This window comes from Chinchilla lanigera, unplaced genomic scaffold (genome assembly GCF_000276665.1).
Source record: "Chinchilla lanigera isolate Chin_1 unplaced genomic scaffold, ChiLan1.0 scaffold00009, whole genome shotgun sequence".
Lineage (NCBI taxonomy): Eukaryota > Metazoa > Chordata > Mammalia > Rodentia > Chinchillidae > Chinchilla > Chinchilla lanigera.
The window spans coordinates 10,066,714-10,092,673 of NW_004955410.1; the positions used below are offsets into that span (position 1 = coordinate 10,066,714).

The 25,960-nt window shown below is 41.6% G+C and overlaps 1 protein-coding gene across 3 annotated transcripts in view; it reads right to left on the reverse strand.

The window, feature by feature from the left end:
* Positions 1–25,960, reverse strand: part of Pus7 (pseudouridylate synthase 7 (putative)) — a 56,984-nt gene that overhangs the window by 3,946 nt on the left and 27,078 nt on the right. For 2 of the 3 annotated variants that reach the window (XM_013510649.1, XM_013510650.1), the window contains 7 exons: positions 17,600–17,728; positions 16,687–16,812; positions 11,671–11,781; positions 10,843–10,904; positions 9,672–9,832; positions 8,498–8,624; positions 3,297–3,398 (listed from right to left, as the gene is read on the reverse strand). In XM_013510649.1, coding sequence (XP_013366103.1) covers positions 3,297–3,398; positions 8,498–8,624; positions 9,672–9,832; positions 10,843–10,904; positions 11,671–11,781; positions 16,687–16,812; positions 17,600–17,728 — 818 coding nt within the window. The remainder of the gene's footprint in view (positions 1–3,296; positions 3,399–8,497; positions 8,625–9,671; positions 9,833–10,842; positions 10,905–11,670; positions 11,782–16,686; positions 16,813–17,599; positions 17,729–25,960) is intronic. The other variant, XM_005377246.2, reaches the window with a different exon arrangement.

Here is a 25,960-nt window from a genome sequence, read left to right on the forward strand (position 1 = left end):
TGGGATTACAGGTGTGCACCACCATGCCTGACGTTGTTTTCCACCAAACACTTTATCTGCCCTAGGGTAACAGGCTTCTATGTGCAGCAACAACTCTAGATGCTTTTAAACTCTTCATATAAATTACTCTTGAACTAGGGATTTTTCACCTGAACATTTGATCACTGAGCATAAGTATGAGACTTTATGTTTAACTATATGAAATGCTTTCTAAAGTTTTTTAAGATGGGGTCTTACTATGTTGCCCAGGCTGGCTTTGAACTTGCAGTCCTTCCATCTTAAGCCTCTCAAGTATCTGATACAGTTCTTGTTTTTCAATAGTTGCTTTTCTTGAGACAGGATCTTAGCCGGGCATGCTGGTGCATGCCTGTAATCCTAGCACTTGGGAGGCTGAGGCAGGAGGATTATTCTGAGTTCGAGACCAGCCTGGACTACAAAGTGAGCTCAAGGTCTGCCTGAAGTACACAGTGAGACACTGTCTCACAAAAAAAAAAAAAAAAAAAAAGAAAAATTTAAAAGGATCTCACTATGCAGTTCAGGCTGGCCTCAAACTCACAGCAATCATTCTGCCTCAGCCTCCTGAGGGCTGGGAGTATAGGCATGTGGCACCATGCCCAGCCAAGTCTTCTTAAATATTTTCCACATAACCAATATTAACTACTTTGTCTTGCGCTATTTACAAATATGATCAGCACGTTTCTTTATCCAAGTTATTCATTAAAAAATCCACAGGTAGTCCTAAGTGGGCACAGTTGGGTACTAGTGTGCACCTGCTAAGTGTCCACATGGTGCAGTAACACTCATTGAGTGTATGAGTCCCTATCTCACCCACAAGGTTTTATGAATGGCTTTGTCAAAAATGCACTTGTTCTAGTTGGTATTAAGAGTGTTCCTTATCCTGAAAAGTGTAAGAAGGAAAAAGAAAAGAGTATTTTCTTTTTTTTGAGACAGGATCTTGCTATGTGGCCCAGGCTGGCCTCCAACTCACAGCAATCCTCCTGCCTCAGCCTCCTGAGTGCACCACCACACCTGGTGTTCTTTTTCTTCGGATGGTTGACTTGGAGTGTCACCTTGACTAAACAACGATGGCTGGTACGCCATTATTTGTTCTCAATGTTTTAGAAGTCCCTGAGCCTGTCCCTCTTATGCTGTAAGGGAATACAAGTGATTTTCCCCTCCCTTCTTGTGGTACTACTCATTGGACCTTTACACTCAAGTGCAGTCCCAAGCTCCTTTAAAAAAAAAATTTGAGACAGGGTCTTGCTAAATTGCCCAGGTTGGACTTGAACTTACAGTCCTGCCTCAGTGTCCCAGAGTGCTAGGATTACAGCACCACCACACCTGGCTTGCTTTTGCTTTTGATCAGACTGACCCTCACATGTACAGGAGGATGTTTATGGAGGAGACTGGCACATGAGTCAGAGGACTCCATGGGAGATCGAGCCTCAGTGTGCACACACCTTAGATGGAACAAAAAACAAGGAGGATGGGTTGTTTCCCTCTATCTCAGGGCTGGGACAGCCCTCTTCTCCCCTGCACATCACAACTCCAGGCTCTTCTGCCTGTGGACGCCAGGGCTTGGGTCAGCAGCCGTTCTCCCTAACCCACACTGTTGGCCCTGGAGCCCCTGAGGAGAGCCACACCATTGCCTTCCCTGCTCTCAGGGACCACCTTTCCTGTGGACCAGGCCTGTGCCAGCTACTGCTGCCCTGGTTCTCCAGCTGCAGATGACCTGCCAAGGGATTCCCAGCCTTGCAGTGGGCCCGTTGCCAGGGCAGCCCTGCCTTATTGCTGGCTCTCCCGTGGGCCCTGTCTCTGCGGCACTGTGGAAGCTGGTTTTATTGCCCCCAGCGCCTTCCCACAGCTCTTGGTTCTGCTCTCCTGCTTCCTGCCCCCCACACCTCACACTCACCCCTTTCCCTCAGGGAAGTCACTCTGTGTGCCAGGAGCACAGTGATTTGGTTGAATTAATCAACATATAAATGTTAGGTTTCTATTCAGCCCTTCTAGAGTATTTTCATTATCTAAGAAGGGTGTTTATTATAATCATTTTCCTAATTCATAAAATTTCCAGGAATATATTTTGATAAGTAAAATATTTCTAGCCTCTTGAAGGCAAAGGTATTTTAACAGGAAAGTACAGCCGGTCTCAGACAGGAGTAACTCCCCCGTGAGTCCCACTGAACTGGTTCCATAGTCAGGGCTGGTCTTTTTCAGTCTCTGAATAATCAAAGTTCTCATGCTGTACCCTCTGCACAAAGGGCACCCATGAGGGCAACAAAACAATTAGTAGCACCTTCTGGAGAATGGGAAATAGAGAATTCTGATTTTCTACTCTTGGGGTGGTGGCCGTGGTACAAGGGACTGAACACAGGGTCTTCACAATGAACTACATTTCAAGCCCTTTTTTTATTTTTAATTTGGAGACAGGCTCTTGTAAATCACTAAACTGCCCACGCTGGTCTTGACACTGGGATCCTTCTTGCCCAGTCTCCCAGAGTACTGGCAATACAGGCATGTGCCACAAGGCTCAGCTTCACTTTCCACTTTTTAAGCTTCTGTGTATTTATAGATTTCTAAAAACGTGAACACAGACTTTGTGCTGCTGGGGGTCAAACCAAGGGCCTCACACATGTGAGATAAGTGCCCAAATGAGCTACACCACCAACCTTCTAACAGTTTTTAAAAAGTTTATAAGAAACTTAAAGTACAATTGTCTATCCACATGCACTTTTTCAATGACTCTTTTTCAGACTCTTCCTGTCTTTAATATAAATTAGTAAATTTTTTCCGTGTTGCAGTGCTGGGGATTGAACACAGTGCTTTGTGTCCCTTAGGCAAATGCTCTAATGCTGACCCACATCCAGTCCTAAATTAGTACATTTAGAAATTGAAATAATGCAAGCAGTAAACATGAGACTACAGCTATAACCAGTACTACCATCCCCTTTCCTCTCCTCTTGAGAGGCCCAGGCTAGTCTCCTACTTGTGAGCCCAAGCAGTCCTCTTTTTGTGTCCCGCATAGCTCAGACTGCAGGCAAGAGCACCAATCTAGCTTTCCTTTCTTAATTTAAATTCACCATCTGAATGTACTCTTCTGGGAAGCTTTCATGTACAATCACAGTTTATATCTAAATATCTGCTCTAATGAAATCTAAGTATCTCATTAAGTATGATGGAAATAAAACTTCTAAAATCAGAGTAGTGATTTTTTTTCTGTTCTGTACAGGTGGTGGCCAGGGCTTAACTTTATTAGACTTTTTTTTTTCACTGTTTTGCCCCCACAGGGAACTTACTTTTATGCTTTGGGTAGATCACGTCAAAACCAGGCAAGGGCATCACCACATCATGAATGGAGTAATTATTAACATCTTCTTCCTCAATATAGGTGGCTGTGGCTGCAAATCCATAAGCGAACAGTAACTTAAGGAAAAAGCCAATATTTTCTGAATTTAAGCTTGGAAGGAAATTAAATTGGGCTATAACTCTGTCTTTTCTACTCTAAGAAATAAAAGCAAAGATTTAATAGAACTCTTAGTGAAGATGGTTGTGATGTGAGAATTGAAGGCCACAGAGAGAGCGAAGAGAGAAACTTCAACAGAGAAGGAGGAGACAGCCAGTGGTGTCTTCTCCTTGAAACAGAACTCAGCATAAGAGGAGTGGTTCAAACCTACAGACACACAGTGACTGCTGGCAACACCAGAGGCCTCCATGGAGAGACACAGCTGTGTGAAAGGGAATAGTGGACATGGAGGACTGCACTAGCTGGTGCTGAGTGCTGTGGGATCAGACGTCCCATAGGAGAGGGTGATTGGCTGGGAGCCATCTTGGAGAGGGGCCAACTGAGCTCAGAACTCAGAACAACTGCTGGGTCCATCTAGAGGCTCCTAGCTAAGTTCTAGCCTGCAGAAGGTGAGCTGACAGTTGCAGGCTGACTGGGTCTGGTCTCAGCCTCATGGCCAGAATCCAGCCCAAACTTCAAGGGAAATAAAGGTGTAGGCTCACTGAGATTATCCACTACCTCGCTATAAAGCTACTGATGCCTTGCTGGAATAAATCAACACAGATCTGGATTCTGTCTCCACACACTGTCTACCAGTGACACAGAGACAAATCCGGAAGTGGACATTTTTTTTCTCTCCTTCATTGTTTGATCTTGTTTTTACATGAGTGTCAAAGTGGTTTCTGGTTTCTTTGTGGTTGTTTTTCTGTTCTGTTCTTCGTTTTATTTCTCCCTTCTCTTTCTCTCCTGTCTTCTCCAACAGTTTCCTGAAGACTGCGTGATCACCCTTTCTCCTCTAGCCTTGCTTCTAATTTCTTCCACTTCTCCTGTTTCTCTGTTTTTCTCCCTAATCCCTTTTAAATTTTCTCCCCAGGGTAAAACTGGCATATTGAGGGATTATTTATTGCATACAATTTTCTGGTTTTATTTTTTATTTCTTTTTGAGACAGGGTCACACTATGCATTTTAGGTTGGCCTTGAGCTCACTTTGTAGCCCAGGCTGGTCTCAAACTTGCAACGATCCTCCTGCCTCAACCTCCCGAGTGCTGGGATTACAGGTGTGCGCCACCATGCCCGACCAATTTTCTGGTTTTAGATTTTGTTATATAACCACAAATCTGTATCATACGGTTAAAGTTGGTAAATTAATGGTTACCTCAGTTTGTCATTTTCTATGCTATGTTTGATGCTGTTATTGCTGATTGTACCACTTTAGCTAAAGTAACATAATGGTTCTAACCAGCTGTTGTTCCTGGTATACCAAGACAGATTGCCTAAAGGTCATAGAAAATACTGTGGGCCAGTGCCGAAGAACAGGGAATAGGCCAAGCAGGCAGCAACAAACTGAAGAGGTAGGATCTTACAACAGACTCAAAACCCCAAAACCAGCTACACCTGAAAGACACACTTGAGAAGTAGGCATTTTGTAACGGTTCTAAATACTAGCAATAAAGCAACTCAACATAGGCAATTTACTAGCATCAACCTAGGAATTAAAATTAAAAAAAGAAAATGAGAAGACACTTAAACAAGATGCAATCCCAGACATCCAGTTCACCAAAGGCAAACCTGGGGGGCAATGAGGTAGGACAATTTGAAAGCTACCCACCTGTCCTCTCTGAAGACGTAACAATAACAACAACAAAAATGAATGAGACTATAGACAAAATCTAACCAGAAATAATTTCTCAGATAACTACAGAGACAGTAATCACAATGAAAACCATGCTTAGTGACTGTAGAGGAGATACAGATTAAAAAATAGAAATGCTTAGTAGAATGATGGAAACCATGAATGCTCCAAATACGAAAGAAATGGAATCCACAAAACAGATTCAAATAGATATTGGGGGGACTAAAAATTCCACTGGAAGTATCCGCAGCAGAATGAGCCAATGTGAGGACAGACTCTTAGATACAGAAGATAGGCTTCTGGTTAGCGGGCATTAAATAAGAAGATTTCTTAAAAATAGCAAAGGACCATGAGAAATCAATCCAGCAGCTGCTATGGTGCAAAAAGAATAAATAAGATTGACTGGAGTCAATGAAAAATAGCATAAATTATATAAACAACTTGTTCAGAGACGTCATGGCAGAAAATGTCCCTGGCAGGGGAAAATAATTTGCCATAGATAAGCGAGGCATATAGAGCTTCAATCAGTCATAACTAAAAAAAAATTTACAGTCAAGCATATCATAGTCAAGATTCCAGAAATTCATCACAAGAACAGACTATTAAAAGCTGTTAGAAAAAAGAAACAAATCACCTATAAAGGAAAGCCCATTAGAATCATAGCTCTCAACACAAAACCTAAAGTCAATGAGAGCTTGGAGTGAAGTATTTCAAGCCCTAAGAGAAAACAATCTCCAACCCAGAATGATGTACCCAGCAAAATTATCTTTCAAAATTGATAGAGAAGTAAGATACTTCCATGAAGAACACTTGAGGAAATTCATGAACACCAAACCAGTACTCCAAAATCTTAATGAAGGACATTGTAGAAAGAGATAAGAAGGTTTACAACTCCATGAATCCCAACAGAAGGAATCTACCAGGCAAGGTAAACAGTTAAACAGAGGGAAAGAAAAGGGAGCCAATAAGAGGGAAATAACATGACAAGGATAAGTCAATACATATCACTTATAACCATCAATGTTAATGGTCTCAATTTACCAATCAAAAGAAATAGACTGGCAGAATGGATCAAGAAGTGAGATCCAACAATATACTGCATATAAGAAACACATTTAATGCAAAAAGAAATTCAGACAAAGTGAAAGGATGGAAAACAATACTCCACATGACAGGAACTCAGAAAAAAACAGGGGTAGCTATTCTATTTGCAGACAAAGTGAATTTCAAGCCAAAACTGATTAAGAGAGACAAAGAAAGTCACTACATCCTTACAAAGGGAACAGTCCAAGAAGAAGAGATAACAATCATAAATATACACGCAATAAACACCAATGCCCTGAACTATATAAAACAAATATTAATGGACATGAAATATCAAATAAGCACTAATACAATTAATTGTATTGGGGGCTCTCAATACCCCACTGTCACAAAGAGATCAACTAGACAAAAAAAATCAACAATGAAATATTAGTACTGAACCAAACTTTTGAACAAATGGACTTAGTAGACGTCTACAGAGTGTTCCACCCTACAACATCAGAATATATGTTCTTTTCACCTGCACATGGGACATTCCCCAAAATAGACCACACAGCTCACAGAACATTCTTAAGTAAATGCAAAGGAACTGAAATTATTCCAGGCATATTATCAGACCATAGTGCAATAAAACTGGAATTTCATCAACGTGTGGAAATTAAATAACACCCTCCTGTACAACCAATGGGTCATGGATGAAATTAAAGAAGAAATTAGACAGTTTCTACAATTGAATGATAATGACAGTACAACATATTGGAACTTATAGGACACAATTAAAGCAATCCTATGTGGTAAATTTATAGCAATGAACACCCATACTGGAAAACAAAGAAAGCTCAAATAAACAACTTAATGTTAAACCTCAAACTTCTAGATAAAGAAGAGCAGGCCAAGCCCAAAGCTTAACAAGGGAGGAAATTATAAAGAAGAGAGCAGAAATAAATGCAATGGAGACTAAGAAAACAATACAAAGAATTAATGAATCAAGAGTTGGTTCTTTGAAGGATTAAATAAAATCAACAAACCCTTAGCCAACCTTATCAAAAAAGAAGGGAAAGAAAAGACTCAAATTCACATAATTAAGAACGAAAAGGACCCCTGGTATACCCCCACCAAAAAAAAAGAATGAAATGGTCGCCTATAATCCCTGCATCACGGTGCTGAGGCAGGAGGATTGCCATCAGTTTGAGACCGGCCTCAGTGACATAAGCAAGTTCAAGATCAGCCTGAACTGCACATCAAGACCCTGTCTCAGACAATCAAAAAGAAAAAAAAGAAAAAAAGAATGAAAAGGCAAAATCACAACAGACCCTGTGGAAATCCAGATCATCTATACCTATTTTGAGAACTTGTATTCTAGTTAGATGGCAAATGCAGAAGAAGGGCTGGGGAGATAGCTCAGTGGCACAGCGCTTACCTGGCAAGTGCAAGGTTCTAAGTTCAAATCCTGGTACCAAAAAAAAAAAAAAAAAAAAAAAAAAGCAGAAGAAATGGACAGATTTCTAGATACATACAAATTACCAAAGCTGAATCAAGAAGATACAGAAATCTTAAATAAACTAACATCAATGAATGAAATTGAAGATATAATTAAAAGTCTACCAACAAAGAAAAGCCAAGGCCCTGATAGATTCACTGCTGAATTCTACAAGACACTCAGCGAAGACCTAATACCACTACTTCTCAAACAAAAGCAGGCGAACAGGCCATATATGTCGGCAAACTGAAGGTAGCCAGGCATGCCAATGAACCGTAAGCATGAATCTTCAAACCAGCCAAGTGGGCTTGAAACTCCAGTTTTTTTTCTCAACAGCTGTGGTACATTGGGCAAGTGATTAAACTGCATGAAAAATGGAGAAAATACCTGCCAGCAGTACTACAGGATATAGGCAAGGGAGTTGGGGCAACGAGCGTTCGGGGGTTACAGAATGGCCATTCTCTAATGGTCTACATATACAGTAAGATCTAGTCTAGGATTAACCTAAAGAAACTTAAACTTTAAAACTGGCTGAAAGCAAGCCAGAAATACACCTATATGTAGGCTCAGGTTAAAGCTGGAAAAGGCTTATAGCCACCACTGGTCCAATTCCTATTCTATATCCTAACTGAGAAAGTGGTGAGTCAGCTGCTTCCTCAAACCAGGTACAGATTCTTTAAATTACAGAAACAAACTAGTCACTCTAAGCTTACATGACCCTTCTATCTCAAGCTTACTCGATATCTCCTTTGTAATTTAGTAGTAGGTAGGATTTTAAAGCCCTTGGTGTCAGAGACCTAAATTCTATTTGACTGAACAATGATATGCACTGTTTTACCTCCTTTAAGAACCAGATCCCCTGCAACAGGTTTCAGCCCATAGTCTTCTATCCTCTTGCTCACCATGTTATTCCACACATAGCTTTGATAGCTATGGATATACATTAAGCGATTATTTCTTGGTATCTAAAGGAAGAAAAAAAAAGGCAAGAAAAAATATTCTGAATATAAAACATACTGTAGTCTCTAAGACATCTTGCTTGTTTAATGGTGATCCTAGTACTAGAAACTTATTTTTTAATAGCCTATAGAAACATTCACTGAATCAGAACACTAAACATTAGAGATGGAAGACCTGAAGCTAAAGGGTATTAATGTGGCAGCAGTTTATATTTTATATCCCAATGCCTACATCCATGCAAATGAAGCAAACGCCAAGGAACTTATACCCTAAACCAAGACACAGACTTTAAACTCAGGGAATTTATAAATTAATTATAGAGCCAACAATGCTTTCTCCTCCATAACTGTATACAATGCCTGAATGACAACTAATTTCTTGCAGTAAGAATCCTGCTTTATTTGTACATCTGGGAAAAAAGCAACTCAGACGGGTTTAAAGGATAAACTTTAACATGTCCTGTAATATTATATAAAATAGTGGCAGAGGCTATACTTGCCAAGATGGTACCTACTCTTAGGTCACCATGAAAAGAACCCTGACTAGCAGGCAACTATTTAGACGGTTGCAGTCCATTTTTTTTCTTAGGGCAGTTTATAGTTCTAAGGCTAATGACCAAGAAATGACCAAGAAATGACTATACAGTATATGCTGAACTTCTGGAATACCCAATGCAATTTCCCACTGGAGACCATACTTTGTACATTAATGCCTCTCATGCCCTCAATGTTAAAAAGCAGTGCCAGGGCTGGTGATACAGTTCAGTGGCACAGTGCCTGCCTGGCAAGTGCAAGGTCCTGAGTTTGAGTCCACGTACAGAAAAAAAAACAAAACAATACAACCATAAAAATCAGTGCCCATGTTGCCCCTGTCCACTCTCCCATCTCCCTCCAGGACTGTACAAAGATCGCTAGGGTAAAACACCTCTTGGAGATCACCAAATGATACTTATTTACCTTCTGCTCTTTCAAAATTTAGTAAAATCTTCCAAGATAAAGTTTAAAAAGCATTAAACACCTTGGGCCATTGCCTGACTTCACAAATGCACTCACTATGCCAAATGCAGAGACTATATTCTTCATTCCATATTTTGAAAGTCCTCGAAGCAGCTGCCCCTCCACACACCTTTTGACAGGCAGTTTTTTGAGGGCAGCAGCTGGGTCTTTGGTCTTCGCCCATTCTTCCCTGCATTTAACCAAGTACCCTTTTTCGGCTGGGGAAGAAAAAAAGCTATGATTAAGCAATTTTCCAACAGATGCTCTTGCACAACAGAGTATTTCACAGGAAACACAACATTATAAAGGTTGTCTGCAATGTTCTGCCCACCTGAGAACAGCTGCAAGAAGTGAAAAGATGGGGACTGTGCCAAGTTTGAAAAGCTGTGTATGACTCCACTCACATGGTCCTGCTGGGCCTCCCCAACCTCACAGCTATTTACTTCCCACTGTCTTCAGAGCTGATTCCACAGCAGGTAAAACCTGGCAATCCTTCTTTCTCTTTTTCCATTGTAAGGTGTAATGGGTTACTTTCTTTAAAGTTACACAATTTTTTTTGGCTTGCAGATGAATAATTACCCAAATTGAGTATAATTATTTTGATAATTTATTAAAACCCCACAAAAACACAAAAAAACCCCAGACACGCTGCCATTAGTCCTGCTCAAAATCCTGCCCCTCACTTCAAACACACTTATTCCATCATTCTTGCTACTTTCTGAAGCCGTTTTGGAAGTCCTCTTCTATGAGTATTATTATTAGTTGGGCTGTAGTGGCTCCCTTGATGTCCCAAACTGGTTCAAAATGTTTACCTACTATGGTCATTTTTACTTTGAGAAAGAGCCAGAAGTCATACCCTAATATTTCTACAAGATCACTTTTCCATTAGATGACATAAAGGAGCATTCACTGAAGGATTAATAAGTGTCTTTTACTGTAATGTATTTTTTTAAAAATCAAAACACGCACTGTATATTCCACTCATGTTCTTTTTTTTTTTTTTTGAGACAGGCTCTTGCTATGTAGTTCAGGCTGGCTATGTAGCCACCACGCCCCAAACTCACACACTTTTATTGGAAGAAATTCCATGAATACTTACCCATACACTGTTTTATATCTCCCAGGTTTTTTTTTTTTTGGTGCTGGTGATTGAACCCAATGCTAACACTCTACCACTGAGGTAAATCCCCAATCTCATTATTTTTTTAAGCATAAACTTTATTCTTACCTCCTGAACGGGGTTTTAGTATTAAATCCATAACTTCCGTCCAGGAATTTTGAAGAATAGCTCTAAAATTAAATAATATTTATTTTACTAACTTTTGTATTAATACGAACATTATGTGCCAAAATATCAAGTCAACAAAAATGTATTAGCTTTATATTAAACTTAAACATAAGCAGAAAAATTAAGATATAGACTTCAAATGTAAATGCCAAAAAAAACTTTAGAAAAGTTGAGAATAAAATTAAAGATATAATGCTTACTCGCAACAATTAATACTATTTTAGTTTTAAAATGTTGTAACAATATAAACACTACCTAGTTGTATTTGTACTGTAAGTTACTACACATGGAATAGTTACATACAGTCTTTTTGGTGGTGGTGCTGAGGGCTGAACCCACAGCCTCATGCACGTTGGGCACACGCTGTACCAGTGAGCTACCTCCTGAGCTCAATGTTACGTCTTTGTTAAGTGCCAAAACTTGTCTGCATTGCTCAAAAATATCTCTATGTTAAACAACTCCTGCCTAGGCAAATAGAATATAATTAATTCTTTATTATTCTTGCCAAAATGGAAATATCTTTATTTTGAGATACTTCTCATTAAAAATTAAATTAAATAGTGAGAAAACGTTCCTATTATCCAACCTCTAAGAAATAAAACAATGTCAATACAGTGTATTTTTCCCTTTTCTACTCCGGCACACCTGTAAGTATACGTAACTTTTCCTTATGCTATATTTTACCATGCAGAATTTATATTTTGAGTATTATGTCTGAAAATTTTTCCTTTCAGACTTTTAGTCTTGGAGCTGGGAGTGATGCCTTACGCCTGTAATCCTAGCATTTGGCGGGGCTGAGGCAGGAGGATCGCTTTGACTTCAAGGCTAGTCTGGAATACACAGTAAGCTGAAGGCCAACCAGCACTGCATAGTGAGACCCTATCTCAAAAAAATTAAAAAGAAAAGAATATTAGTCTTGGAGTCATGCTTCCCTATCAAGAAAATATAGAAATACCCTTCCATTAATTTTTATTTTTCCAGTTAACTGTCATTTTTAATTTTCATGTCTAAGTTCACAGATGGGACATTTTTGGATGTTACATTACCTGAGATGCTATTAGATGTCTACTGATGAGACAGATATAAATGATTTTCCACTTCAATACTGTAATTATAGTTATACATTTCCTATTGTTGACCATGCTTTGTCCTGGAACCAGCCCTGTTATAAAGGGCTTTAAGTCTCCTTCTAGGTGACACAGCACTTAGGGGGCTAAGCTCCTAGGAACACATCTAAGGAGTGCAGCACTAACTTAGTACTAGACATGCCTAATATGCTGTGTAAAACAGCATGTATGTCCTATGCTATGTAAAACATTATGTGACCTGCAGGTCACACCTGGTTGGCCTTTTTTTGTCTTTTTGAGACAGGGTCTCACTATGTAGTTCAGGCTGGTCTTGAATTCACTATGTAACCCAGGTTGGGCTCAAACTCACAGTGATCCTTGCCTTCCCAGTGCTGGGATTACGGGCATGGCCATCATGCCTGGCTCAGCCTTTTGATTTGCAAACAAACGTACTGGAAAACAGCTGTCCTGACTTAGCTGCATGCTGTCCACGGCTGTTTTCATACTGCAACATCAGACTGATAAGCTGCAACAAATACTCTAAGACCCATGAGGCCTAAATATTCATTATCCAGAATGTTACAGAAAAACCTTGCCAAGCACTTGAGAAGGCAAGGCACAAGGACTACAAATCTAAGGTCAGCCTGGGCTACAAAGCAAGTTGACTGTGAGACCCTGTCTCAAAAGACAAAAATAAACACACAAAAACTGCCAACATCTGGTATAATCAAGTTTCCCACCTGCCAGACTGCTCACTGCTATGCACCGTGAAGGCTTGGCACCGCTGTCATGGATGTGTACATGTGGTTCACAACAGTTCGCCCCACGGCACTCCAAACACTAAGAGGCTTTGTACTTTTCTTATTTTACCTTCCCTTCTCCCACCTGATCTTATTATGGTAAAAATAAACATAAAATTTATTTTAGCAGCTTTTAAGTATCTGATTCCATCAGGTTGTATCCACAGGTTCCTGTATAACCATCAGCACAATTCATCTCCACAACTTTTTATCTTACCTAACTCAAACTGTACCCTCCAACGAGAACTCCCTATTCACCTCTTCCCACAGGCTCTGGCAGCAGCCATCCTCCTCCCCATGGCTGGCTTCTTTGGGAACTCACATGATGGGAATGGCATGCTCTTTGTCCTTTTGTGACTGGCTCATCTTAGCTGGTTTTCAAGGTATATCCATACTGTAGCATCTGTAAAAATTCCTTTTTTTTTTTTGGAAAGAGGGTCTCGCTACGTAGTTCAGGCTAGCCTTGAACTTGTGGTGATCTTCCTGCCTCGATCTCCAATGTGCTGGGATTACAGGTGTGTGCTACCATGCTCAGCTAAAAGTTCTCTGCCTTTAAAGGCTTTATATTCCACTAATTATATATATTTTGTTTATTCATCTGTTGATGGGCATTTGGGTTGCTTCTAACATTTGCTTATTGTGAATAATGATATTACTCACAAAATAATCCTATCATAAACATGAGTATACAAATATCTGAGTTTGTTCTTGCTTTCCATTGTTTGGGGTATATGCCCTGAAGCGGAATTCTAGGTCAGATTACTATAACATACATTATTCCATATCCTCATCCACACTTACTTGGTTTGGTGCCAGCTATCCTAACCAGGTGACATGGCACCTCTCTAAGGCCTAGTAAGTGCTGTGTGTCTTTTCATGTGTTAGGTGGCCGTCTGTGAATCTTTGGAGAAATGTCTACTAAAGTCCTTTGCCCATTTCTGCACTGTTTTAAGCTTTTGTTAAATCTGTAGTTCTTTTCACCTTCTAGATACAAGTCTTTTATTAAACATACGATTTGGAAGAAAACAGAAAGAAGAACTTTTAGAAGTCTTTTGTTTGTTTGACATCTTGTTATATATATAGCATTGTCTTTTGTTTTGTTTGTTTGACATCTTGTTATATATATAGCCCAGGCTGGCCTCAAATTTGCAGTGATCCTCCTGCCTGAGCCTCCTGAGTACTGGGACTACAAGTGTGTGCCATCACCCTTGGCTCTACAAGTTTTGAATTTGCCAAGCCTCCTCCCTCAGCTTCCAAGTAGCTAGGATTACAGGCATATGCTACCATACCAGGTGAGAACATCCTATCCCATCAGCAATCACACCCTACTGGCCCTGCCACAGCCCTATTTCTAAAGACTTGCCCATTTTGGCAATTTCATCCCAATGAATAATACACTGTACAGGCTTTTCTGACTTCTCTTAATGCTTTCATACAGAAAGAGAATGCCATTCCTTTCTGTGTTTACCACATTTTGCTTACCCATTCATTAGTTGATGGGCTTGGGCTACTTCTACTTTCTATGAGTGTGAATTTTTGTGTGAATGTAAGGTAACTCTGTATCTAATCTTTTAAGGAATTACTAAGCCGTTGCCAAAACAGCTGCACCATCTTACATTCCACCTGCAATGTATGAGTTCCAGTGTCTCCAGATCTTCACTAACACCTATTATTTATTTTATTTTAGCCACCCCAGTTGGCAAAGGGTGGCCTCTCAGTGGCAGACTTGCATTTCTGCAATGATCTCCAACGTGGAGCATCTTTTTGTGTGCTTTGTGGCCATTTATCTATGTTCTGTCCCCTGTTTTAGAATGGTCAGTCTTTTTGTTGTTGAATGTAATAGATCTTTATACATTTTGCATTCAAGTTATTTTTCCTTTTTTTTTTTTTTTTGACATAATGGAGACTGAACCCATGGTCTTTGCGCTGAGCTATATCTCCCAGCACGCTGCACCCCGCTTCTCTTTTGGAGAGGGTTTAAGTTTCTAAGTTGTCAGTCATTCTGGACTTGAACTTGTGATCCTCTTGCCTCAGCCTCCCTGAGTGCTGAGATTACAGAAGCACAGCACTATGTTCCTTTAAACTATAAACTGAGACTTTTGTTCTTTCCCTCAGGGGGTCCTACAGTGATTGAGTTGACTTCCTTGAATGTAGGAAATACTGTTTTGGGAATGTCTGTTTTGCATTTTGAACTGACTTTGTACTGACCTTTGGGCAGGTTATACAATTTTTGCTCCTGGAAAACTATATACTCATTTGACTAGCTATTTTTATCATTAGCTTCTCCTCTGCCCAGAGGTACATGGGATGGAATTCAGGACCTCACAAGCACCAGGCAAGTGCTCTGCCACTAAGCTGCACTCCCACACCTTTTTAAATTTTACTTAGAGACAAGGTCTTTTTTTTTTTTTTTGGTTTTTCTCAGGTACCAGGAACCAAACTCACGACCTTGCGCTTGCCAGGCAGGCGCTTTGCCGCTGAGCTAAATCCCCAGCCCCGAGACAAGGTCTTGATACATTGCTCAGGCCTGCTCTGAACTTGTGATGCTCCTCCCTCAGCCTCCAAAATAGCTGGGATTCCAGGTGTGCATCAGAATGCCTAGCATCTTTGGAGTGCAAAGATTATAGGACCTCACTGCTGTCCTTCTGCCAAATTACTTACAAATATGTAGGTTGATACAACCTTCTCTTAAATGTTCTCTCCCATGAAACAACTAGCTTCTTTACTATTTTATCCATGTGCTCTAATCATTAGAAAGGCTGAACACATATTTTTCTATTATTATTTGTTACTACAGATATCTTCTTGGCAACTCCCCCCCCCCTTGGCTAATATACTGTATGTATGTATGCATTTATACTTTAAGAGATGGGTCTATATTGCTCAGTCTGGCTCAAAACTCCTTGGCTCAAGCAACCGTCCTGTCTACTGCATTTTACAGCATTACTTTCCATTTATTTGAGCACTTCCTATATGCTATGTGTAGAAACAGGTGCTGCAAAGCCCCAATCTCACTTTCCTTTCATCATCCTGTGAGGCTGGTATTATCTCTATTAATTTAAGTAATAAATCTTTATTAATTTGAGTAACTTAAGGCTGAAAACTTAAGTCTAGTTCTCCTGCCTGCACTTTTATCCTTCACAGCACCACTTTTAAGAGGTAGAGGAAACACATGACAGAATTTATCATTTTTTATTTCTAGGATCACAAAAACAAGTTCAAGTCTATATAGTTAGCTGCTAAAAAAGAAAAAAAAGAACTGGAAGTCAGTAAGACTTTACTCTCAGGACTCCAGCTGAGCAACTAGTGAGCTTGGATAGTCCTCCCTGAGTCTAATTTCCACCTGCTAAAATGAAGGCCTGAAACACTGGGAAGGATTGCATCTAAAATGTAGCTACCACCATTCTAACTCACAGGTACAATGACAAACAGAACACAGTCTCTGCTGGGCTTTATGATTCAAGTATTGATACTTGGGATTTCTACCCCACTTTACCCTAGAGAGGCTTCCTATTATCTAAATGTGAATCAGAGTGCCTACACTAACCTCCACCTCACTAATTTTATCCCCTACCATTTCCCTGAAAGTGCAGGGCAAGGACAGATCACAGTTTAATAACTGGGAATCACTTGTCAGCACAGACCATAAAGCACACTATGTCCATCTAGCTACTCTAGATCTGCGTTTACCCACTTCCTGAGCCCAGACTTAGCTGTGAAAAAATAAAAACAAAACCTTAGAGGTTTTAAATGGTGGGAGAAAACTTTCCTCTAGGTCATACCCTTTTGAACTCTGATTTCTACTTTGTACATGGATTATCTTAAAATAGAACAAAACTTAAAAAGAAGCTGTGCATCGGGTTCATCTGCCTATACAAGAAAGAATCTAGAAATACTTTATGAAATTAAATACTAACCTTCCGACTTGGTAAGTAGGGACAGCCGTCGTTCCAAATCTTTGCATTCCATAGTAGTTAATAAATCCTATGTCCTTTAGAGAGTTCATAGCTTGTTGGACTTGGTCATCAGTTCCTGTTATATTTCTGCAGACACCCAAATTATGCAGAGAAAAAATATTACAGCCCAACACTTGTGGGGAAGAGCATCCCAAATAACTATGGCCTGGCTTCCATGTCTCTCCTGAAGCTTTCTCTCTATCTCCAAGGGGCTCTTTGTTAGTTGTTCTAATACAGTAAGTTTACCATTTCAGCCGTTTTTAAGTATATAATCCAGGGGCATTAAGTATATTCTTTTTTTTTTTTTTTTTTGGTACTGGGAATTGAACTCAGGACCTTGTGCTTGCCAGGCAGGCGCTGTGCCACTGAGCTATATCCCTGGCCCTCATTAAGTATATTCGTAATGCTATACAACCTTCACCATTACCTACTTCTTGAGCTTTTGCAACTTCTCAAACTTAAACTCTGCCCTGAGTAACCATCACTCCACTTCCTGTGAGTCTGCCTATTTTAGGTAGCTCGTTTAATCACAGCCACTCTGTCTCTAACACAGTATTTGAGGATGGTGCTTTTCTAGTGTTAGTAGGGCAAGGACTGCCTGTCAGTGCAAATATTACTGCAGTATTTGCTCTCCCAACTCTTGTTTCTTTTTTGGGGGGGAGAAGGGCAGGGGTACTGGGAATTGAACTCAGGACCTTGCACTTATCAGGCAGGCACTGTGCTACTGAGCTATATCCCTAGCCCCTAGGGCCTCCCTCCCAACTCTTTTGGCTGTGCTCTACCTTCCTGCTAAGCTGCATCTGGTTAGCAACTCATTACCAGGTGATCTGGCCAGACACCCTCAGATTCTGCATTCCCACCTGTGATTCTTTACCTGAGAACTACAGTAAAGTGATTTCCTTGGAGTTCTCCCAGTTTCAGAGGGTTTTTCTGATAGCTGAAATTTCCTAGCTTAAAGTTCATCAAGCACTTATTCAGATGGGCAAGTCTCTGTGCAGATATTCTTTAAAAAGATAAAAAGGAGAGGGAGAAAATCATGAGATACTGTCAAGAATGGTCCAGGACACTGGGCACGGTCGTGCATGCCCGTAATCCCAGCACTCAGGAGGCTGAGGAAGGAGGATTGTTTCGAGTTCAAGATCAGCCTGGGCTACAAAGTGAGCTCAAGGCCAGCCTCAACTGCATAGCGAGACCCTGTCTCACAAAGACAAAAAAAAAAAAAAAAAGGTCCAGGACATCTTCCTGCAGAGAACATCACTACAGCAAAGCAGTGTCCCAGCTGGAAGAGGCAGCTGCCATGGAAGGCGGGGCACAATGCATACTTCCTGTCCCCGAATGTTCCCCACACAGGGGTGGCTGCTTTGACTGGGATGCTGTGGCTTGTGCCCCACTTCACAACCTCAAATCCCCTTGCTATTTCAATACTGATGCATAACAGAATGAACAGTATCTGTGGAATGTTCTACTTTGGGGTGAAGGGTGAGAAAAGACATGGTGGCGGAGATCAATCTCACATAACAAAAAGAATTATAGCAAGCATTAAGAAAAGGGTTAGTCAACAACAACAACAAAAAAAAGCAAAAGAAAAGGGTTAGTCACAGAAGATTTGTCTAACAGAAAAATATTGTGAACCTGCCTTCGTTACTTTTCTCTCATTGCTGAGAAAAATAACTGATGCCCACAATTAAGGAAGGAAAAGGCTATTTAGCTGAGGAGTTGTTTTTTTTTAGCTCACAGTTTGTGGAGTTTTCAGTCCATACTCAGCTGGCTCCAAGGCAGGGTGGCACATGGCAGAAGGCAACAGCTCATGGCAGTGGAAAAGAGGAAAAGCAGCAAGACCAAAAAGGGAGGAGCAGCAAGAACCAAGCCTCTTTCCCTCCCTGATATTGTATGCAGGGTACCTATCCTAGAGCGGGTGCAGCACTCACACCCATAATTCCCCAGCATGGAACCACGAATCAATCACAAACTCTAGAACCCCACCCCATGACTGCCTGAGGCTTTGGGGGGACATGTAAACACAAACCTTAAAAGAACCCATTATAGAAAACTTGGAAAATACAAAAATGTAGAGAGAACATTCATAGGTGCATCCCTTTAAGAGAAATCTGTTAGATCCACCTTTAGTGCCTCCCATTCTTTTTATAAACACATGTTATATATATATAACATGTGTTTATAAAAAGAATTTTACATATATATATGTATGTAAAATCTTCCAACAAATCCGTATCCTGCTGCTTTTGTTTCCTATGGCATTACAAAATGTCCAAAAAGGATGCCTTTCTTTCTTCAATGCAAAATCTATGTAGAAAAACAGATACCACACTGAAAACCCTTTTCCTCCATCCCCAGGCCCTCCCCATTTGCAGCTGAGAGGAACAGTTTATGTCCCTCCCGAAGCACTTTCTGTCCATAGAAACATGCATCTCCTCCCACCCAGACTTTCTGATAAGCCTTATCAGAAAGATATATTTCATAAATGTTAAATTTATGAATTCATTAAGATGCACAAAATCACTTAATAAGCAACCAGGTCCTCTTTTTAAAAAAGCAAATTCTGCCACATTATAAATTATTTAGCACCTTTGCTTTAGTTATTTAAAGAACATTTTCTAAAAGCTAGGCACCACACTACATGCCTATAATACCAACATTTTGGGAGGCTGAGACAGGAGGATTCCGAGTTTGAACCTAGCCTGGGCCACTCAGAAACTTAGTGAGACCCTCAAAATTAAAATAAAAAAAAAATTTAAAAAGAGGTGGGATGTAGGTCAGCGAGCAGGCCTTGGGCCCAACCCCCCCCCCCCCTTTAGAGATCTGCTTTATCCACACAGTACCTAGGAACTGGCCTCTCCTCAGTACAGTGGCAAGAACAGCTGTGCACGGCATGGATGTGCTATCCTTTATCTCATCAGTCTTCTCTGTTTTTGTTTTTCAGTACCAAGGTTGAACCCAGATGTTCCCCCATGCTAGCAAGTGATGTATCACTCAACTATGTACCCAGCCTTTAAGATTTTTTTCTTTAGAGACAGTCACACTAAACTGCCCGGGCTGGTCATGCTCTTGTGATTTTCCTGCCTCAGCCTCCCACCTGTGATTGCAGGGAGATACCACCATGCCCAGCTCACTAGTCTCCCTTAATGCATGTTTAAACTGCCCCTAATCTTTTGCTATTTACAAACACTTCTCTAACAAATGTCCTTATATGTATTTCTTTGCTCACTTTTCCAGGTGTATGTTTAGGATAAACCCCTAGAAAGGGGCGGATTTAGTTTTAACCCTTCTCTCTGTCCAGAGAGATTACACCGATTTACACCCAAACATTACCACCACGGAGCCCACTGCCTCGATCCGGGCCAACCTCCTCGCTAAGCTGTCTGGCTAAGCACGGTCCTCAGTGTGCATGCTGGGAGGTGCAGGAGTCCTCAGGAGGGACAGAGGCAGCGCCCCTACGTGAGCTGTGCTGGCCACTGCTGGCTTAGGGGCTGGCATGTCTGCCTGTCCTTCTCCTGTGTGTTCCAACACAGCCCGCCACCGCGAAGCTCTCAGAGCCACATGATCCCGCTGCCCGGCCCCTGCATGTCCTAAGCCTAGAGCTGAATTCACCTTTTTTATTTATAGATACCCAGCCTCACACACATCTTGCCAGGCAGGTGCTGTACCACTGAGCTATATCCCTAGCCAATTTTTTTGTTTGTTTGTTTTCCAGTACCAGGAATCGAACTCACGACATCGCGCTTGCCCGGCAGGCACTGTGCCGCTGAGCTAAATCCCCAGCTCCCTCACACAGATCTTATAGTAATACACGAGTACACTCCTTCACCCACGGGATAGGTAGTACAAATTTGTTTTGAGACAGTTTCACTATTTAATTCAGGCTGGCCTCAAACTCACTGCGTAACCCTGGTTGGCCTTGAACTCAAGGAGGTCCTCCTGCCACAGCTTCCCAAATGTTGGGACTACAGCTGTGTGCCACCATACTCAGTACAAATCTTTTTTTTTTTTACATAGGGTCTCACCATGTAGTTCAGGCTGGCCTCAAACTCATGGCAATCCTCCTGCCTCAGCCTCCCAAGTGCTAGGATTACAGGTGTGTGCTACCACAGTTGGCAACTCTTTTTGAGCTTTGCCAGTCTTGTTAAAATTCTGTATTCTAAACTTGGGTAGCACACACATGTAATCCTAGTTACTTGATACTTTGTTACTGTTACTATTTTGTTATTATTTCTAGCTACATGAAAGCAGAGAAAGGAGAATTATAAATTTGAGGCCAGCAATTCTGTCTGAAAAGAAAAACAAAAAACAAAAAACAAACAGACCTTGGATGTAGCAGCGTTACAGCCCTGGGTTTTATCCTCTTTACAAGGGGGTTCAGGGAGAGAATATACATATTTATTTAATCTTGGCATTTATCCACATGCCTCTTATGAGCGGGCTTAAGGATGTCTACACATGATGACTGACTTGTTCATCCTATTGTCTATAGTTTTATGGGATTATTAATTTTTTAAACCGTACCAGGGACTGGACTCAGGGACGCCCGAGCGGCAACCCTAGCCCTTTTCTCATTTTATTTGAGATGGAGTCTTGCGAAGCTGCCTGAGTTAGCTTTGAACTTCTGGTTCTCGTGTCTCAGCCTCCCATGTACCTGGGGTTACAGGCATGTGCCACTGCGCCCAGCCCTAGTATATACATTAAGGACATCTACCTTGTGTCACAAATTTTGCCAATACTATCTCCCATTTTATGAGTTTATTTATATTTTACTACTGTATTTAGAAAACTTTCCCAATTTGATGTTGAAAAAAATCATCAGAGAAAAGCAAACCACAAATAATGAACAGCTTTATAGCTCTGACCTGGATTTACCAAGACTAAGGTTTTCCCACACTTCTTTGCACGTCTCTCTCTCTATATTTGTGATGTCCCCCACCCACAGGGGAGATGTATATTTACTGAACCAGTGAAGCGAGCCCCAGACGCAGAGCATTTTACCCTGCAGGACTGCAGTATCTCCTAAGAACAAGCAGAGCCTGCTGTGTAACTGCAATGGTCACCTCAGGAAGCCGGACAGCATTCAGACCGTGCCCTACACAGGCAGCATTCAAACTCACTAAGTCCTCCAACAACATCCAGGAATTGTATCCCACAGGCTCCAGAAACCAGAGCGTGGGTCTGAACAGAGTGAGGACAGGAGGACAGGACCCCTCTTAGTCAGGAAACGCTGCTGTAGGAACTGACAGAATAATTCAAAGCAGAAGGAACCCGACTGTCCGCATGAAGCTGTCCTTGAAAAACTCTGGTGACTGCTTTCTGACAGCGCCCGGAAAGTGCCTGACAACTCTGTTCTTTTCTTTTTTTGAGATAAAACTGACATGAAATCAGCAATTTTAAGCGCTACATCATATATACTTCAGGGGCTCTTAGTATATTCACAATGTTGTGCAACTATCATCACCATCTCAGCCCAAAACACATCACTTGGAAAAGAAACGTCACACAACTGGCCAGTCCCATTCCCTCTGCAGCCCCTGGTAATCACTAATCTATAGTCTGTAGGGTCCCACGTCGGACATTTCATACGTGGACGCACACGGTGTGTGGTCTTTTATGCCTAAGTTCCTACTGTAGTGTTTTCAAGCTTTATAGCTGAATAATGCTATCTTTGAGTGTACAACAGACATCATTTCCGAGTCCCACCCTACCACAAAACCCCAGACCCATGATTAGCTCTGGAAGGTAAGGGGCTTCCTGGGAAAATACAGGATGGCGCTGACAGCCACCTCCATAGTACTGTTCAGTTTTAATTCTGATGATCCTAGATCAGGCAAGCTCTCTGGTTGGAAGTTCAGAGGGATTTAAATGACTAGAGAACACGACAATCTCACTTGGAAACACTGGGCGCCAACCTAACTGACACACTGCACAAAAGCTTTATTAAGGAAGCCAGGGAAATACGGCCCAGGCTCTGAAAGGAACAGGCAGGAAAAGAAACAAATCATTCTGAATAAAACTGTTCCTTACTGAGATCCTGTTGAAGTTTCTGAGAACTGCTGCTTATCCCCAGACTGATCAACTCAGCAGCCATGAAAACCCTTCTGGGGCCGAGTGGGTTTGCCCTGGTCCCCGTTCTCACGGGAAAGGCAGCTGGCCTGGCTATGTGGACCCATTCAGCAAGCTAAGGGTGCAGCCTGTATCCGTGAGATAAGTGCTGTGTGCTTTCCACAGGCCAGCTTTTAGGGGTCCAGCATAGCTTCTCAGAGTCAACAGGAAAATGAGAAGGCAGCAAGCGTCCACGAGGGTAGAGCAGTATCCTGACCAAGTCGGATATGTGCCAGCTGGCCTCCGATATTCATAGTTCACACCATAAAATGGAGTCAGATGCTATTTTTTTTTTAAATCTCAAATTAGCAAACGATTTTCTTTGTTCCTGACAACAGACTGGGAAGGGTTCTGAGGAACGAGAATAAAGATGGTAATCGGTACACCTTTGTTGAGGGCAAGTAGGTCTGGTCATCAGAATCACTGGCACTTCATATTCCCTTCTGGTCAGTAATTTCACCGCAATGTTTATCTGTGTGTGGGTTCCTTGGGGTTGAACCTAGGCTTCACGCATGTTAGGCAAGTGCTCTACCACCGTGCTACATCCCCAGCCCTTTAATTTTATTTTGAGATAAGGTCTTTCCAAAAATACCCAAGTGGCCTGAAACTTGTGACACTCCTGCCTCAGCCTCCCAACTAGCTGGGATTACAGGGATGGGCCACCATGTCCAGCCTTGTATTTTTATGAATATAAAACATTTTTAAATTGAGGTAGAAAATTTCATTTAGCTAGCTAGAAATCATAGGAGTTGACTGCAATATTTTAGATACCAAAGAGAAGGCAATGGCTACAATAATGAGTTCAAGGCCAGTCTGCACTACACAGCAAGACCTTGTCTCAAAATGATAATAATAATAATAATAGCAATGACAGCAAAGAGAAGGCGAGACCCTTGAGTCCCAGACCCAGAGTCTGGGAAAGTCAAAGCCCTTGAGCCATTCCCTCCTTCTCCCCATTCTTCTGGGTTTCTGGCAAGCCCACTGGCCATTCTCACAGGGGCTCTTTCAGATCCAGTCTCTATTAGTCAGCTTTGTGTCACTGTGGCAAAATACCTGGGATAGAGGCAACATAAAGAAAGAGACGTTTCTTTCGGCTTACAGATTCAGAGGCTGCAGTCAATGGTCCGTTGGCTCCACTACTTTTAGGCCCAAGCTAAGGCAAAGTATCACATTGGAAGGGCGCGGTGGAACAAAGCCATTCAACTCATGGCAACCAACAAGAAGAGAACAGGACAAGAACCAGAGAGGAAAATGCCAGGGACAAGATACAATCCCTAAAGTCACATCCCACGGCCCCCTTCTTCCAGCTAAGACCCACCTCCTAAGGGCTCATTCAGCTCTGAACCCACCAACGGGTTAGCTCACAGATGAGATTAGCATCCCCAGTCCAGTCACCTCCAGGTAACTCTAAAGCCAGTCAAGGTGACAGTCAAGGTGGACAGTTACATAGTTCTTTTTAAGGCCCTGCACTCTCAGGCAGATGGCTTCACATTCTGTGAATCACAGGGAGAGACTCCAAGCGGGACACCATCACCATCACCTGACTCTGCTCTCTCCAAACACAACAGCATGCACACACATCATGGAAAAAAGGGATGGAAGGCTTGCACTTTGCTGTTAGGACCACGTGTCATGGCCTTGGGCCAAGGAAGAAAGGGACTTGAATAATCCACTAGGATGCAATATAGCACTCAACCACTATATTACTCAAGTCAATCACAAAAATGGCAGGGAAAGCCAGATTGTAGGGGACTATGGGATAAAGAAGACATGCTACCTCAAATTCCTTGTGAAAAGATACTATAGATAAACCTATTTTTTGTGAAGACTGAAACACGTAAGTCTGTATTTAATTGCACTGTAATTGATACACAGTAACATACATATATCTAAAACATGCAAGTCTGTTGTTTTTTTTTTTTTTTTGAGGCAGGAGGTCACTATGTAATCCAGGCTAATCTTGACCTCAAGATCCTCCTGCCTCAGCCTTCCAAGCCAAGTGCTAGGGTTACAGGTGTTTGTCACTGTGCCTTGCTTAAAATGTACAAGCTTTGACCTGTGTATAAACCCAGGAGAACATGACCACATTTAAGATAAGGAATGCATCACTCTCATGTTCCCTCTTGCCCGTTACTTCTCTGTCTCATTACCCATTACCTTAGGGGGTGCAATGAAATGAAAGCTTTGTTTGACTCCACACAGCTATTGAATTCATCCTGTTTATCTCTCTATGACAACTGGGTTTAGAACCCTGTTCTCCTTCCCAGAATATGGCAATAGCTCCAGTCTCCAGTTCCCTTACCTTGCTCCACTTGTAATGCTTAATTCAGCCTCTACACGATGCCCCTGTTTAAAGTCAAATCCAAGACCCCCACTGTGCCCTGCAGGACCCCCCCGGATCTGGGTCCTGCCTGCCCCTCAAGCCTCATTTCTTATTTCTTGCTTCATCCCCACAAAGTTCATGTACCTGCCAGATACTAAAGGTGCTATACTCCCCAGATCCTTCTGACGTCCTTTCATAGGCTATTTTCTTGGCTTGGAACAAACAGCGCCCCACTCACCAGCCTGGGAAACATCCCCTCAACCTGCTGGGATCCAGCCCAGTGGTCTTCCGGCAGGAGTGGCTTGGAGTGAATCTGACCATGTCTGTAGGCATTTTTACTGTCAGACTGAGTGAGGAGTAGGGAAAGAGCAAGGGGGCAGCTAAATTTCTTATGCTGCGGCCACAACAACAAAGCAGTATCTAGCCTGGAATGGACACAGCACAGAGACTGAGAAGCCCTGATATAATTAAACTGAAGCATCCCATTTCTGCGAAAGCTTTGCATGCCCTCTGCGTTCAACCACATGCTTACTGTCAGACTTGCTCAGGTTTATCTTTACCTCAGCATTTCTCTCACCGTGGAGTAAGTTGTACTTGACTGTCAGCCCCATTAAATCATAAATGCTTCAAAAGCAAATACTATCTTTTTCATCTAATGAGTGAACAAAAGAGAGAAGGAAGCACTATGCTGTTGGTGCTATCATAAAAACCCATTAAAAAAACACAAAACACACATCTGATACAATAATTATTAGGAAATACAGACAAGCAGACAAAAAAACAAGGTAATTTTTGTGTTGTGCAACA